The sequence below is a fragment of the Myotis daubentonii genome, chromosome 12, assembly GCF_963259705.1.
Source record: "Myotis daubentonii chromosome 12, mMyoDau2.1, whole genome shotgun sequence".
NCBI classification, from domain to species: Eukaryota; Metazoa; Chordata; class Mammalia; order Chiroptera; family Vespertilionidae; genus Myotis; species Myotis daubentonii.
In genome coordinates, this window is record NC_081851.1 from 25,379,435 (window position 1) to 25,397,104 (window position 17,670).

At 50.6% G+C, this 17,670-nt stretch overlaps 1 protein-coding gene across 6 annotated transcripts in view; it reads left to right on the forward strand.

The window, feature by feature from the left end:
• Positions 1-17,670, forward strand: part of REEP1 (receptor accessory protein 1) — a 96,676-nt gene that overhangs the window by 57,438 nt on the left and 21,568 nt on the right. For 3 of the 6 annotated variants that reach the window (XM_059659264.1, XM_059659265.1, XM_059659270.1), the window contains exons 3-6: positions 529-605; positions 1,452-1,572; positions 4,914-5,027; positions 14,207-14,359. In XM_059659264.1, the coding sequence (XP_059515247.1) occupies positions 529-605; positions 1,452-1,572; positions 4,914-5,027; positions 14,207-14,359 (465 nt within the window). The remainder of the gene's footprint in view (positions 1-528; positions 606-1,451; positions 1,573-4,913; positions 5,028-14,206; positions 14,360-17,670) is intronic. The other 3 variants (XM_059659267.1, XM_059659269.1, XM_059659266.1) reach the window with 2 other exon arrangements.

Genomic DNA, 17,670 nt, shown 5'->3' on the forward strand with positions numbered 1-17,670 from the left:
AACTCAGGGTGAGAGTCAGTGGAAATGGAATGGATGCTCATGTCGGAGGGATTTTTAAACAGATCTAGTTTCTGCAAGAGGCTGGGGAGGAGGGGTTTCTCACAGGAGAGAATCTTAGGCGGCCAGTGAGGATTATCACCACTCCATCCCAGAGAGACAGCCTTGCTATAGTTCATTCCCGGGTGTGTCTCTGTGAAGGCCTGGCAAGTTTACTTGGAAAAATTACCTGAGTGAATCCTGAGTCACTCCTGGTCCGCAGGCCTCCCTGGCTCACCTGAGGGCTAGTGAGGGTCACCTAGGGTCCACCTTGACCTTGAGCCTGGGTCAGTCGTGGAAACAGCCCGTTTGCCTCCAGCCCCAAGGTTTGGAGTGGAGCTAGACATGAGCTTGGGAAGGACGGGGGCAGTGGGGTGGACACGCAGCAGCACTGCCTGGACGCGCCCCGGCATCTTGGCCTTTCTTCCCGTTGTTGGGCAGCCATTCACCCTTGACCTTCTCTACTAGCTTTGTTACTTTTTCGTTCAACAGGTCAAATGGATGATGTACTGGATTATATTTGCACTTTTCACCACAGCAGAGACATTCACCGACATCTTCCTTTGTTGGTGAGTACTCCAAGAGTTGGGACTTTTCCCTCCTAACGACGTTCTCTTCTGGCGCTGGCTGGCCTCCTGCTGTCTTCCTGCTCCTTCTCGGGAACATCAGGGGGATAGTGTTTGTCTTCTGAACTCTTTCCCAGGCATATCGGCATTTCAGTCTTGCTGAATGGAAATCCTGTCTGCTGATGGGGTGAATGAGTGAATGGTGTGCAGGATTCAGACTCCAGAATTGTATGTTACCTGTGCCCTAAACACTTCTTTCTTCGGGCACCAAAAAGATAAGCTCTGTTTGCCTGCCCTTGACTGGAGTAGGGCGAGTAGCACCCTCTTTCCTGACAAGACTTAGGCGCCTGTCCCTCCCTCTTTTGGGGCTGAGGAGACGGCCACGGAGGAGAGGCTTTTATTCTCATAAAAGATTCGTTGTCTGCCCCGCCCTGCTGCACATCCTGCAGGTGCGTGTGCCTTCTTGGCCGCCAGTGACAGTGTCTGGGTGAGTGGCACCCGTGTGGCCTGAGCCTGCAGGCTGGGGCTGGAGCGCCGGCTCTAACAGAAATGAGCACGGCTGGGCAGGGGTGCCAGCTGTTGCCGGGCATGGTGTGGGGTTTGCTGAGAGAACCTGGGTCCTGGCTTGCTTTGGCAACAGAAGAAAACAAACCAGCGGTCAGAAGAGGCCGCGGGCTCGAGCTGGGTGTGCATGTGTGTGCACACCTCCATGCGTGGGGAAAGGAGGAGCTGGGCCTTGCGGCCCCGTGCAGGCAAGACAGGTGTGTCTGTGCCGGGTCCGGCCCTTCCCAGGCCCAGGGCAGCATTGCCAAGAACCTAATGGAATGTGTATTTCTCATCTCTCTCCAGGTTTCCATTCTATTACGAACTAAAAATAGCCTTTGTAGCCTGGCTGCTCTCTCCCTACACAAAAGGCTCCAGCCTCCTGTACAGGAAGTTTGTCCATCCCACGCTGTCTTCAAAAGAAAAGGTAATGCATGCTGCTCTGCCTTTCACTCCTTCCAGCGAGTTAAAACTCTGAAAAATGATAAATAAAAAGGGCAGATTATTTTATTGCAGAAGACCCTTGATTGGCTCTTATTTATCCCTAACAAGTTGTTCCGTCTGGTGGTTGTTGTTTTTTAAATCTATTTTTCTGACATGTAGAAATAGTTGTGAAATTCTCAGAAAGATATTGTTTGTCATTATTTATTGTAAAACATTTTCATAAATTGAAACAAAAGACAGAAAAGATTCACTCATAATTCCACTCCCCAAGCTGAATTTCCTTCCTTTTATCATGCTTAGCCTTTTGCAGACATGATTTTTGTTTGTTTGTTTGTTTTTTAATCCTCACCCAAGGATATTTTTCCATTGATTTAGAGAGAGTGGGAGAGAGAGGGAAAGATAGAAATATCAATGTGAGGGAAACACATTGATTGCCTGCTGCATGAGCCTGGAGGGCCTGGGCCAGTGAGGAGCCTGCAACCAAGGTACGTGCTCTTGACCAGAATCAAACCCGGGACCTTTTGGTCCCCAGGCTGACACTCTATCCACTGAGCCAAACCGGCTAGGGACAGACATGATATTCACATAGACTATTAAAATTACTTTTTTTAAACTTAACATAGATAAGAAAACAGAAGCATTGAGAGGTTAAAAGACTTTGACTTGTACCCAGGTAGCTACCCAGGTAGCTTCTAATAGAAACTAGAATATAAAAATTTCTAGTATAATATTTGCTTTATTGTTCAATGATGAAATGTATGCTATCAATGAAATACCTGTTATTTTGGTAATTACCAGTTGGTAAGTATTCATGAGAGCAGTAATCATAATTTGTTTCATGATCTTTACCTGTTGTGTTTGTTTTGCTTCAAATTACTTTACAAACATCCTTAAAATAAAAATGTAAAATTTTTATAATGTCAGAGATGGGGAAAAATAAGTTTGATCCCTGAACCTGGTCAGGATGTGTGCAGAAGGCAACCAATTGATGTGTCTCTCTCACACTGATGTTTCTCTCTCTGTGTCTCTCCCCCTCCTTTCCACTCTCTCTAAAAAATCAATGGAAACATATCCTCAGGTGAGGATTAACAACAATAACAAAAAATTAAAGAATTACAACTTATATATTTTGAAAAATAACTTAATTTATAAGATAATGTCACTATTTATACAATTGTTTAACATCTCCACTGAACCTAATTTGCCAAATTTGCTTTCAATGGATTGTTCTGTTGTTGTTTTTTAAATATTTCATACCATAATGAATGCAAAGTCCATTAAAATAAACACTGATTTCTCTTACTAACCTGTTGATAACTTCTTTTTTATGCATACCAGTCTTTGTAACCTTTCTTTAAAATAAAATTTTGAGTGCACCAAAAAAGCTCAAAAACCAAACAACAACATAACTTAACATAGGTATGGTATTTGTATTCTGAGATCGTAACATGTTTTTGCATGTACCATAATTCATTTTTATTTGGTCTTCGTAATGACCAAGTAAACACCACCATGCATGGAGTTTAGTTTCTTCTTTTGACTTATTTTCTTTTACTTAGAATAAATTCCCAAGAGTGACATTATTGGTTACAAATTGTATAATTCATTAATTATCTTATGTGACTTTCTAAACTGATCATGTGATAGGTTTCTTTAACGTGAAACAGGAGCACTTTGGTGGCTTTCTGTGTTCATCTGCGTTATTATGAAAGTGGAATTCTTCTAGGAAGGCTTTGGGGAACATGTCAGTGGGGTGAGCAGGCTACATAGACATCTCTGAGAATCCCTCTAGAAGTGATGACACGGCACTTCTTGCCTCACAGGGTGGATTTTGAGGAGTGGTGAGCCCGCTCCTGACCTGGTTATCCAGTCCCTCTTCTTCTACCTTCCTTTCCCTGAAGGCTGTCTCACCCTGCAGCTGCCACTGTGATTTCATTGAGGTGAAGGCAGCTAACGCCTAAGAACTGCCCAGAGTCACTTCCAGGCAGTCAGGGTCACAGGGACACTGACTGTGGTGACTTCCTGGGGAAGCCAAACAAGGAAGGAGCAGGGGTTGACTGCCCTCCTGCACCTCCGAGCAAAGGACATGCACGAATGTGCTGACCCGCAAAGGAGACGGAGGCCACTGTCTGTCTCACCGGACCCTGAAATGAGCCAGTGATGACACAGCAGCCGTTGTATGAAACAGAACCACTACGCACACACACACACACACACACACACACACACACACACACACCTGGAAGGAATAAGCCAGAGTGGGTTCCAATGGGAACGAAACCAGGATTTTACTCTGTTTCAGTCACGAAGGCAACCGCGTCCTCTATCCCACCTCACCTTTGCCTTAGGGCAGTGGTTCTCAACCTTCCTAATGCTGCGACCCTTTAATACAGTTCCTCATGTTGTGGTGACCCCCAACCATAAAATTATTTTCGTTGCTACTTCATAACTGTAATTTTGCTACTGTTATGAATCGTAATGTAAACATCTGATATGCAGGAGGTATTTTCATTGTTACAAATTGAACATAATTAAAGCATAGTGATTAATCACAAAAACAATATGTAATTATATATGTGTTTTCCGATGGTCTTAGGTGACCCTGTGAAAGGGTCGTCCGACCCCCAAAGGGGTCGCAACCCACAGGTTGAGAACCGCTGCCTTAGGGCATGATGCTGAGGTGATTTCTGATTTTGGCCGTTATTTCATTATCTGCAAAATGATCTGCCTTATCAACAGAAATAACACCTATCTCTTTCTATGTCCTAATCCCTCCCGACGATAAACACATGGGGAGCTGTTAGGATATAGCGTGAAATAGCCATACAGTCATAGGATTTTAGAGCTGCAAGGGCCTGGCTCCCAGAGGGAAGGAAGGTCTCCGTGTCCTCACGGGTGGAAACCGCCCTGTGTCAGACGCTTCACGGGGTGACCTCATGCCATCCTCACTGTGCTCCCCGAGGAGCTGCTATCGCTGCCCCGCTTTTCAGAAGACAGAACTGTGTGCCAGGGTCTGACAGCCGATTAGTGGCATTCTCTGCCCCCCAGGGTCCTTCCGTGGCTCAGAGCGTGGCCCTGTGTAGCAGGGTCAGTCAGTGAGTGGCTGTGTTTCAGAGTTCCCTTTTCCATTCCCCTGCACCTCCTCTGCCTGTCTCCCTCTCCCCCCTCATATTTACTCTCACACACACCCAAGGTGCCCGTGACTTCAGTCCCGGTGGGAATCGTGACTGGGCAAGGTGCCAAGCCCAGGCTCCAGGAGAAGGGAGAAAGAACAGAGATCCTCTGAACCCTCCTGCTCAGTGTGTCTCTGTTTTCCTTTGACAGGAAATCGATGATTGCCTTGTCCAAGCAAAGGACCGGAGTTACGATGCCCTTGTGCACTTCGGGAAGCGAGGCTTGAACGTGGCGGCCACAGCGGCGGTGATGGCTGCCTCCAAGGTACCGTGCTGGGCCCTGACCTCCACGCCGCATGAGCGTCTCCATCCCTCCAGCTTGCCCTGCTCACACCCCTGCAACCTGCCCGGGACAAGCTGAGGACCAGTCGGTGGTTCCTTATCCTTTTGGGGGGTCCCTTGAAAATCGGATGGAAAAAATGGTGAACCTCGGCCCCAGAAAATGGCTGGCGTGCGCGCGCACACAACGTACACAATGTTAAGAGGTTCCCTGAGCCCCTGAAGCTCCTCTGAGGGTCCCAGGTCAATAACCTCTCAATTACTTGGAGCTCCGGCCTCCCTCGGAGAAATAGAGGAGGGAAGGGAGGGAGGGAGAGCTTCTCTGCAGCTTCCCAGGGTGCACTGGGAGGGTCCCCTAAACGCAAGCTAGGCAGGCGGAGGCTCCCTGAGTGATGGGCTCCACACTCGTGGCCCAGCAGCCCCAGGAGAGACCCAGGCTCCCAGAGGAAGTTATGTGGCTCAGACCTGGAGGGCGAGGATACGTGTAACAGCAGCAACGAGAGATATCAGGTGGGGGAGGTTTGAAGCAAGCACTGGTCTTGTGGGCTGTTGTGCTGTAAGCTTTACTTCTCTCTTCCATCCAGCCTGTTCGCAGGTCCTCTGTGTCCTTCTTGGTTTCTTCTCGCATCACTTTCTCCTTGTCGTCGTGTCAGTGCCTCAGCATGTGTTCGGCCCCGAAACATTAAATGGGTAGATGTTTACTCTCAGAATAAGTTCAACAGATTGTCCTACTTTTCCTGGTGACTACCCCTCGCCCCAAATCCACGTGTGGGGACGCGAGTTGTACTAGCAGAAGGAAGCTGGTCCTGGGTGGCGATGTGAGGGCTCGTAGGCAGAAGGGAGTGGAGCTACGAAAGGGTTCGGAAGAGGGCGATGAATGCGGATCTTGGTGCTCCGGGCCTTTGAGAGGAAGGTGTGGCGGAGCGTGCTGACAGCCAGCTGGGTCCGCAGACGGAGCCGGACTTTCTGTGCCCTGGTTCAGAGTGACGCCCATTAGCAACAATTCTGGGAGAAAGACTCAGCACCCGGACTGAGTGTCTGTTTGAAAAGCACCTTCCACCTGAAGTCAGGGAGTTCTGCACACACAGGCTGGGAGAGAGAAGGAGACCCAGAAGGGGATGGTTCCCATTTCAGAGGAGTGGCTCCTCTGTAACAGAACTTTGTACCGCTGGTACCCGGGGGCCTCGCCCAGCTTGGCACAGTAGCTGCTGCCGGGTCATGGTGCCCAGTGAGTATCTTTGGAGGGAACATTCCGCTTTGGTGTCCCAAGGAGATGTATCAGGATTCATAAAGAATGCCAAGATCTTTCTGTTTGCGATGCAACCGTTTTATGCTTTTATTTTTGAGCTGAAAGAAAAGAGAACTCAGAATTACTAAATTCTGAATTCATCAGGCCAACTTTACAACATAAAGCTACAGAAGCCTTCCTTCAGCTCTTCTCTCTGCCCCACCTCCTCTGCTTCTGAAGCCTGAAGGAGGATGGGTGACTGCTCCTTACCCAGCTCAGAGCATAAACGTGGTACATTTATCAGGGTGGCTCAGTACGGGCCACCTGTCCACTCCGCCGCTGTGTATAAATTCTCTTCTGATGGTGAATCTGTAGGGCCATCCTTTCCCAGGTCTGCCTCAACTGGAGCTGCCAGGGTCTCGATACCATCTTGGCCAGTCACTGCCGGCCACTCTGACCTGCTGGGGAAGCCCTGAGCCCAGGCCTCCTGCTAGGCACCTGCAGCTAACTAACCTGCAGGATGCGCCAGACAGTCGGAAACTTGCCTCAGGAAACAACTTCTCGTGAGGGATGCCTGCCTCCTGCGGAACTGGGCTTCAGAGGAGAAACTTTTCTGCCTTTGGGCGGCGTTGCCTTTTGTCTCTAAATAGAAATGTCTTGAGAGAAGAAACAAATCTTCTCTTCCAAAAATAATGCCCTCTATTTTTGAAACAGTTTACTTTTTATATTTTTGCTAAAAAAAGAAGTAAACTCCAATTTGGCTGAGGGGCACATCAATGGTTTCCATAGCAACAATGCGTCACTCCAGGCAGGGGTCAAAGGACAAAGACTCATTAAGGGGTCGAATTTAGCTTTCCTGCCCAGACCACCTGGGAAGCTTTATTTTTCATTTTTTAATAGATTCTCAGACGTGCTGAGTCTGAATCTCAGGCGGTTGCTCATACATCTCTATTTTTAACAACTTCCCCAGATGAGTTTTTCAACAGCCAGCTCTGTGTGGGTCACGCCTGAGGCCCCATCCAGAACCATAAATGCCCAGGTGACTCGGTTAAAACGTGAGCCTCTTTAACATTCCTGGGGTGCGCACTTCACTCCTTAGGAGCATTAACCTTGAGAATGAGAACGCCAAGCTGAACAGCCCTGTTGGTTCCCCAGGGGAAGAGTCAGAGCAATCAGTGGCTGAGCATGGACCTGTGAACCAGGAGGTCAGGTTGATTCGAGGTCAGGGCACATGCCTGGGCTCAAGCCCCAGTAGGGGGCGTGCAGAAGGCAGCCGATCAATGAATCTCTTTCATCATTGATGTTTGTATCTCTCTCTCTCCCTCTGCCTTCCTCTCTGAAATCAATACAAACGTATTTTTTAAAAAGACACCCTGCCTAAGTCACCCATGGCTAGGATGACCACGTAATTTAATGTCCAAACCAGGACACATCTGAGAGTGGAAGGGGTGCTGTGAGAATGATGCTGGACAACAGGTTTAACTTGGCCTGTCCCAAGCAAATGGGGGTTGGTGGTCCCCCTGCTCACGGTTCCATTTCACATCTCTTCGACCCTGTCTGTCTCTTGCCAGAAAGCCCTCTCAACTCACAAATCAGTTCTCACTCTCAATACCGACTGTGTTTAGCCACACGGATGCAGGAGGGAGTGGGAGGTAAGCGAACGACTCTTCGTTTGAAGGGATTAAAAGGAGGCTGGGACCAGTGACTGGGTGAGGGTCACCCCTCCCTTAACTTCGGCTCTTTTTTGCATCCTTGGATGGCTCCCTCCGAGGAAACTGCCCTGCTTACCTGGAAAAATAAAGGGCTTTGGGCTATACTCCCAGTTAATTTTTTTTTCCCTTATAACTGAGCCCTGAACCCTTCCACTAAAAAAATAAATGAATGTTTGCAGGGTTTTTGTTTGCATCACCGTGAAGTGTGAAGAAGTTTTTTAAAAACCATATCGTTGTACAAATATAAGTTGTTATTATTGTTAAGGTTACATTAGAACTGGAAATGCTAAAACAAACAAAAAAAAAGACACACGGGAAACTTCTCCTCAGGCCTATGATCCCTCACCCACCCCCAGTTTTCCCTCGGAGGAACCCCGTCCCTGGAAGTGTTGTACCTTTTCTGTGTCCTCCCTGGGGACACCCTTCTGCAGCACCTTCTAAGTGTCCCGCCTCTGACTGCCTCCGTCCTGGACATCACCTGTTTCCTAGCCTGAAATTACACCCCCAAGGAAATGGAGCCCCAGGTTTCGTGGAGACCAGACTTGGAAATCTCTCTCCCTTTTTAAAAATAATGCTCTGGAAATTCATTTATTAAGCAAAACACTTTCTCTCACAAACAACCGTCGTGAAACCCATTGATCAAGACCAGGAGGTTTCCAGGCCCCCTTGTCCCCCTTGAAACTTGAACCACATCTGAGGTCTCTTCCACCTGCCCCAGTCTCAGGCCTGGTCAACCGACCTTGCTTTCCACTTGTCTCAGAACTTGAAAATAAGTCTTCGTTCCTGCCCGCGGGGATCCCCTCTCCAGAGCAGTTGCATTGGTACCCATCCCGTTATTTTTATTTATTTTTAAATATATTTTATTGATTTTTTTACAGAGAGGGATAGATAGAGAGGGAAACATCGATGAGAGAGAAACATCGATCAGCTGCCTCCTGCACACCCCCTACTGGGGATGTGCCCGCAACCAAGGTACATGCCCTTGGCCGGAATCAAACCTGGGACCCTTCAGGCCGCAGGCCGACGCTCTATCCACTGAGCCAAACCGGTCAGGGCCCAATCCCGTTATTAAAGTCATGTGTTGAAGGCTGAGGCTCTAAGTCAAGCAGGCATTCTGGGAATCAGGGATTCTTCTTCCCCAGAGTGTGTGAGGGTTTCCCCCCAGAATCAAATACTTCCCGTTGGGATGCCAGCCTCTGGAGGTGAGGGGCTCTGGATCCTTTTCCTTTTTTCTTGCTTAGAAGACAAAACAAAACCAAAAACCAAGCAGTGCCCACTTGTTTAGTGTTGTACTGCATAGCTGCTGGTTAAACCTCGATGATTGATTTGAAGAGTAAACCTTTCTTATTTCTCCCATCCTGCTCTGTTCAATGTGGTGACCCCTTCCCACCTCTGACTGTTTACATTCAAATTACTTACTTTTAAGTAAGCTTAAAATCCAATTCCTCAGTCCTCGGACCCCATTTCGTGTCCTCAGCAGGCGCCGTGGCTGGGGCTGGCACAGATGTGGATCTTTTCACCCTCGCAGTTGGCTGTCCTGGCAGCACTGCGCCACGCCCTCTGTGAAGCCTCTGGGTTCTCTCTGCCGCGCCTTCACCCCTTCGCCTGCAGTGCTCTGTCCTGACAAGGACCCCCGCTTATCCACTCGGCACTTTGGGGCTCTGTGTTTGAGGTTCACTGGGCAAACAGGAGATGGAAACTCAGCCTGAAGCTTCCCCTGTGGTGTCGCTTCCATTTCTCCCTCCTCTCCCTGGTCTGGTCCTGCTCCCTTCAACACCATGACCATGACCTCCAGGGCTCTGACTTCCCATCCAGCTCAGGCACTTTGCCTGCAGTAAGGCCAGCAGCCACCAGGGGGTAGCCGAGTCTTGGTTGTAGCCCTAGCATCGGAACAGCTAGGTCCACGAAGTGTTTTCTCACTCATTGTTTTATTCCTCCTCAATTTTGTTTTAAACATACAACAAATTCTACAAAACACTCAGTTCACAAATCAGTTATCACTCTGAGAAAAGAGCACTAAGAAAAGAGACCTCAGAATTACTCAGCACAAAGGGTTAAACGTTTAAAAAACCCCTCTCCCTCGTATCCTCTCGTATCCATCACTGCTTTGGCTAAACCTCTTGTTTGAATAAAATGCTGCTGTAACTTTATTTTTGGAACCAGAAGCTCGTTCTGGGAAGGTCGTGAGCGCAGTGATTGAGGCTCTGGCCGGGCGGACTCACGTGCCCTGGCCCTTGCTCTCTTCCTACAGAACCACCTGTGTGTGCAGGTCGCCAGAGGGCGGGTGTCGCTTTTCCTTTTACAAAGCCTCCTTCGTGCTTAGAAGGTATTTTCAAGGAAGAAGAGAAGACGGCTGTCCCCTCAGGTCCCCCGGTCTCACTGCTGTGGCTTCACACCCTCAAGCGACCAAGGAGGACAGGAAGCCTCGCGCTTGTCCTTTCACCCCCGAGGGCCCTGTCCAGCCACGGGCTAGCTCCCATCGAGTTAGCTGCCTTCTCTTGTAGCTGAGGACCGTGTGCCATAAAGTTAACATTTGGAATTCACCACGGCAACCGGTTTTAAACACCAAGATTATCTAAACTGTCATGGACAACTGCTGAAAAAGTTTGGAAGTATTCCCTACCCTCTCGCCTCCCACACAAATGAGCTTCCACCCAGCTTAGCTTTCCTAAACACGCTGTAGCGGAACCGGCCGGACCTCAGACCAGTGCGGTTCCGCCACACTCCCCTTGTCATTGAGCGCCCCACCATTCTGGATCCCTTTCCCTAAACGTTTCTCCTGGGAATGTCACCTCTCCTCACTCCACGCGGCGGGTGGCGGGTGGACTAACACGCACACAGCCCAGCATCCCAGGCCGCTGAGGAGGGAGGGCTGGAATTCAGACACAGGTGCTGGCCTGGCACTCGCCCCTCTCTGTTCCGTGCTGACCCGTGGAGATTATATGCAGGCGTGTGCATCGGGCGTCAGAGGAAAGAGAGAAGCCTGGTTGAGCCTCGGGGGTCTGAGGAAGCACTTTTAGGATCACATGTGAGGGGCAGAGCTGTTTCTTGGCTGTGATGATGCAGCAACTTCTTGGACACCTTGTCCTTCCTGGCACTTCTCTCCCTGAGTGTTGGGTAGGATTTCTCCCTGGCTCTCCTCTCCCTCCCAGGGCCACCAGCGGTCACCTGATGCACCTGCTTCCTCCCTTCCCTCTTCTCCTCACCCTCCCTTCTAGCTTGGACTATTGCAGTAGCCACCCACGTGGTCGGCTGCTCCTCTCCCTTCCCGTTTGAGGCCTGTGCAGTCAGAGCCCGCCCCCAGCCTCCTGTCTTGTCCCTCCTTACCTTTGGTTCTTCTTGGACTGCACTCACAGCACCACTGTGCACTATTTCTAGAATTTTCTCTTCCCTGCTCATGTTGGTTCTTCATCTGCCCCAGTTTCTGCCTGTTTGAAATTCAGTCCACCTTCAAGGTCAAATGCTGCTGCCTCACAAAACCTCCCCTGATTCCAGGTGGAACTGGCCTCTCCTACTCTTGTAGTCATTTATATCCGTGCCTTATCCTCCCCAGGGGGTGTCAGTAAACGTTAAAGGAATGAAGGACTGTCCTGGCCCATAGAGCAATTCTTAGCATTGAGTGGCTTTGGAGCTAAGGAGATGGGGTTAAAAACCCCAGCTCCCCACTTACTGATGAACCCCTGAGCCTCAGCCTCTTCACCCGCAGAATGGGCATGAGAGTGGTGCCTCCCCAGGTCAGCTGAGACAACGCACAGAGACTTCACAGGAGGCAGCGCGCACGCCGAGGGATTAATAAAGGTTACCTGCTACTCCCCTCCGCTCAGGCTGGTTTGCTCTCTGAGGCTGATCATGGTCTTCTCTTCACTGTTGGACAGAATAAGAGAAATAAGTCAGATGCCGCCATTGGGCAGGTGTTTGCAATTCAGGAGAGTTTCCCACTCTGTGGATCTATTCTAGCCTCTCTGCTCCGGTCCCGGTCTGCCCTGCCGGTGCCGTGTCTCCCTGGGCAAGCACTGTCCTGCCCTGGGCTTGGTCCCTCCTGGCTCTGGGCCGGACTTCCCATGCAGTGGCCTCTTTCTCCTCCTCAGCCTCGAGGTGAGTGGGTCCCCGTGGGGCAGCTTTCTACACATGAGCACCTGCCCCCTTCCTCCCCCTCCTGTCCCCTCCTGCCCCAGGAGAGAACGACAGGCAGACCACGGTTGCTAGGGCAGGAAGGCACCTAGATGCCATCTTCTGTAGCCCGTGCTTCACAGGGGAGGACGCGGGGGCGGGATGTGGAGTGGCCTGCCCGAGGTCTTACAGCCGAGCTGGGCCAGGGCGAGAATCTCTAGTTCCCAGTCCAGCGTTCCTTGCAGCGCTCCAAGCACCCCTGACCCCACTCCCCTCCACACACGCTGGACTGATGGCCCCTGACCATTTTCTACTTAGGTCACACCACCAGGCCCCGAGGACCTGAGCTGAGGGCCTGATCTGCCCCTGAGGATTTAGAGTCAGCCACAGCCCTGGATACTTTTCAGGTTGGCTGCCTGCCTTCTGACCATTTTATATCAATTTTATATCAGAAGGCAGTTAAGAAGGTGCATTAATATGCAAAGCCAGCCAGCAAGTGCTGCCAAGGCGGCCCCCTCTTGGCTTTGAGGCGAGGCTGGGGCAACACTTCAGTGCAGGAGGGGGTCCATACCAGGTAAAGGGATGGGGGCCGCATGCACCTGTTACCGTGAGATCCGGTTCTTCAGCCCCGAGGATAACGTGGGCACGTGTGTAAGTCTCACCCCAGCTCCACTTGCACTAACAGCCGAGCAAGCTCACCTGGTGGATGCTCTCTCAGTCCTTCCTTCCCTCTCATGTCCCTCCCAGCAGGTGCAGTGCCACCTTTCCCTGCAATGAAGAGCTCTGCTGGCCGTTAACCTCCCCCAGGGCCTCCTCTCCCAGGAGGAAGCACGGAGCAGGCGAAGCTCCCAGCTGAGACAGTTCCCCTCAGTGGGGGGCATCTACCTGCAAGGGCAGGGATAGCCCCGAAATCCCAGCACCTGGGTGCTGGCCCGCCTCCGGTGACCAGGCCCTGGTCTGGTGTCCAGGGACCTGGCTCATCTCTGCGTGTCATTACTCAGCACAGCCCGGCCTCACCTCCTGGCCCTGCTGTTAAGCTCAGCGGCCCTTCTCTCAGCCCCTGTGTCCAGCCTGTTCCAAACCAGCCGCCTCTCAGCGGTTCATCTCCCACTCAGGGCATTTCCCAGAAGGGAGGCTAGAAAACAGTCTTGCTTGCAGACGTCCCTGTGCCCCGCCGCAGCCGAGGGAGGAGGAGAGAGCGGGTCCCGGCGGCTCTCTGGGTGTGCCACACGGTGCCTCCAGGATGTTCTTATTCTAAAGTCCTGCTTCCTTCGCAGGCTCACTGCTCAGAGCCTTCGGCAGGCTCTCATCAGAGCTCACGCGTAGGCAGCCCAGTACACGTTTCCCAGGCCGCTCTCATTCCTCCCTGGCCTCGGACCCTCTTCTCAGACGGTCCAGTCCCAGTTTCCCACCTGCTCCTCGGCTTTCCACCCCCCTGCTGGCCACACCACTCACCAGCCACAGTCCCCTTCCCTTCCTGTCTGACCGCGCAGTCCGTGCCGAGCTCCAGCTTGCGCTCCTGTACGAGGCCTCCCCGGGGGCGTTTCAGCCAACAGTGCGTCTCTCCCTCCCCTGACTCCCGTCACGCACCTGGTCATCTTTGTCATTTGCCGGACTTGTGTGCATATATGTCCTGATGCCCCAGCTAGACTGTGAGCTCCGTGGGAGTAGGAACCGTATCATGTTTCATATTCACTTTGTTTCTCTGCAGAGCTTCACACAGAGCTTTGTAAACACCACTGTTTCCTGCAAATAAATGAGTGAATGAGTGAGTGAGGGAATTAGTGAGTAAATGAAGGAATGAGTGAGTGAATGAGTGAGTGAATGAAATGAGTGAGTGAGTGAATGAATGAGTGAATAAATTAGTGAATGAATGAGTGAATTAGTGAATGAATGAGTACATGAATAAATTAGTGAGTGAATGAGTGAGTGAATAAATAGTTAATGAGTGAGTGAATGAATGAGTGAGTGGATTAGTGAATGAATGAGGGAGTGAATAAATTAGTGAGTGAATGGAGAAATGTGTCAGTGTAGGAGGCGAGAGTACCATGGCTCCCTCCAATCCCGTTTTGTAGGCTTGGTGCCCATGGCATTTTTTCTTTTCCCCTTTATCAGGTGGCTCGACTCTTTCATTTTGTCTACTCTTTGGACCTCAGAGAAGGGCAGGTAACCCCGCTGAGAGGTGTGACTAACTCCAGACTGATCCAGTGGGGTAGAGAGGCCAGCAGCCCCCACAACCCACCCACGCATGGTCTGGATCAGAGCCAGGTGCCTCCCGCTGACACCTGTGTGTGCGTATGCCTTAATCCCAGGGCCGGGTCCCACTTCTCTGACTTCCGGAGCCTCTCACTGTATTAATTGGGTAGCGCCTAACTTACCCATCTGACTTTCTTTTTCTTCTCTCTGATGCCTGGGACGTGAATTCAGTTTGATGATTGCTGCTCTGGTGGGGAGAAGGCCTCTCTCTCTCGTTTGTTAATCCCTGTCATGTCACAAACACAGCGGTCTTCACGCAGCATGTGGTGAGGAGCCCGCCTGGCCCGCTGTGGAGCATGTGGGGCTGTGAGGGAACTGCCAGTGAGGTGGCCGCTCCGGGGTCCCAGAAGGAACTACTAACTCTGAATTGCTAGTGGGAAGTGTGGCTGTGCTGGTGGCTCTGCTGTCCATTGCCTGTTGCACTAACACCTCTTGTCTGTACTCTCATTGTTGACAGTTGAGGGGATTAGACACGCATGAGGTGAGATGGGCTGAAATGTGTGCTGGGCAGCAGAACCCCGACACCCTCCTCCCCCGTGGCGCTGTGCCCCTCTGGAAGAGGGGACCTCATCAGGGGCTTGCAGACAAGCTCAACTGCTGTGTTGAGTCAGGGCTCAGGGGCCAGCCTGCAGGCATTCTATTGGCGGTGAATTGTTTCACTTTGGATTACCAGGTTACAAAGGTCTGGTCTTCTCTGAACCCCCCCCCCCGCCCCCCCTCACACCCCCCCCCCAGGTCAGTAAGAAAACATTGAAATATACAGAATTGGCTGTGTGTTCGCTACATAGCTTTCTTATGCCTTACAAACTGGGGGAAGGATTAGAAATTAAAGCTCTCAGATTAATAGAAAATTTAGTGACACACTTTACCTCCTGAAGTTCAGTTTTCTAAGAGTTTTACCTAGGAAAAAAATTAATCAGGAATAGCCCTACCTGGTTTGGCTCAGTGAATAGAATGTCAGCCTGCAGACCAAAGGGCCCCGGGTTCGATTCTGGTCAAGGGCATGTACCTTGGTTGCAGGCTCCTCCCCAGCCCGGGCCCTGTCAGGGCTTGTGCAGGAGGCAACCAGTCGATGTGTTTCTCTCACACTGATGTTTCTATCTGTCTTTCCCTCTCTCTTCTACACTCCCTAAAAGTCAATGGAAAAATTTCCTCGGGTGAGGATTAACAATAACAACAACAATAATAATGATAATCAGGAATATCATTGCCTTTGCCCCCAAGATACATCTGTGGAATTTCTGCCGTTCTGGAGAGCACCTCTGGGAGAACCACTGGGCCTCATGTGCTGTCCTGCCCAGAAAGCAGCAGGTTGGGCCAGTTAGAGCAAACAGCACGTAAACTGAGGGGAGCCAAGAGCCCAAGAGACGACAGCACAAGCAGGAGATTTGTTTTACCGGAAGCTGTGAGGGGTTCTTCCGGGAGGGGTGCTGAGGACAGTGCTGGCTTGTGCTGTTACAGCCCCAGGGGCAGGTGCTCAGATGTGCCTGGAGGAGGCTGACCTGAGTTCATTAAATGGCCCCCATGTGCTTTTCTTAGCTTTTCCTGTGGCTCATATTCTGAATTCAGTGGTGACTAGGGGGAATTTATACAAGACATTTAAAAAACACACACGCATGGCCTCTCTCACATGGTTCAGTGGTTGAGGGTCGACCTATGAACCAGGAGGTCACGGTTCGATTCCCGGTCAGGGCACATGCCTGAGTTGTGGGCTCAATCCCAGTGTGGGGCGTGCAGGAGGCAGCCAATCAGTGATTCTCTCCCATCATTGATGTTTCTATCTCTCTCTCTCGCTTTCCTTTCCTCTCTGAAATCAATAAAAATATGTACGTACACACACACATTGCAGGAACTTTTTCACCCTTCCTCAGAGTTACCTTGGGGGTGGGGGAAAGGCAACATGTATTCTAGAGATTTTCAAAGAATTTTATTTTTATTTATTTGTGTAAATATGTTTTCATTGAGTTGAGGTGGGGGGGGGGGGAGAGAGAGACATTGATGTGAGAGGGAAACATCGCTCGGCTGCCTCCTGCACGCCCCCTGCTGGGGATGGAGTCCTGACTGGGAATCCAACCGGCGACCTCTCGCTGCAGGTGCATGGGACAGTACCCAGCCAGCAGAGCCACATTGGTCAGGGCTCAAAGCATTTTAGAAACTCTCCTTTTAGAATTGCAGTCAGATTCAGACAGTGAGCCATGGGGGATGGTCATACATTCTGGATCTCAGAATCTTCCAGGTCGGGGGGATCTTGTTCCGCCCTTTAATTTCCCAATGAAACTGCAAGGCTGAGGGGACCCCGTGGTCTTTGCTGAGGTGAGGTGCTCGGGACTGCAGGCCAATGCATCACAGTTTCTGAAGGTGCCACCTCCTTCTCAGTTGTTTTTGTTTTGTTTTTAAGTAGTTCTTTCTTTTCTTTTCTTTTCTTTCATGGCATTTCTCAGCAGCATGCAAGCTCTGTGTTCCCCAAATGGCGTCCTCCAGGTGATCTTGAGAGAGTGCTGTGGGAGTTGTTAAAGGTGAAATCGTAATGACTCCTTAATGGTTAATGCATTCGTGGTACAGAATTCTAAAAGCACAAAAGCAGACATGCAGTGAGAGGAAGCTCATTCCTACCCTCCACTGACGTGGCTGCTTTATTTTATTTTAGTTTTTTGTTAATCTTCACATGAGGATATTTTTTTCCTTTTTTTTTTTTAGAGAGAGAGAAAATGGAAGGGGAGAGAGAGAGAGAGACATGGATGTTAGGGACACATTGATTGATTGCCTCCCGCACCTGCCTTGACAGGGGCGGGGGATCAAACCTGCAATCCAGGTGTGTGCCCTTGACCAGGAATTAAACCCATGACCATTTGGTCTGTGCGCTGATTCCCTAACCACTGAGCACACCAGCCAGGGCTGACACGGCTGTTCTGAAGGAAACCCTGTAACCTTTCAGCAGGCGCTTTCACTAGTCCCTTCATTTGGCCATTAGCACAGTGTAACTTGGATCCCCATCTCCTTAGCAGACAAAACTTCCAAGACCTCATCTGGGATGGACTGAAGTGGCAGCTCTGAGTGGTGACAGCTCCCACCTGCTTCCCATCTTCACCTCCACCCCCACCCCAAGTCCTCCAAGGCCAGGTCAAGTGCAGTCTGCTCTGGACACCTTGCCTCTCAGATGTGTGCCCTGTGTCCTGTGCACCCTGTAGACCTCTGGCATCTCTCAGACATTCCTGTGGACAAAGCCCAATTCTCTGTTCAGTAGGGTGCTCTTCAGAGCTGGTACCCTGACGATGCATTGGGGTGGGGGTGGGGGGTTCCTGCCGCCCTGTTTTACCCAGGAG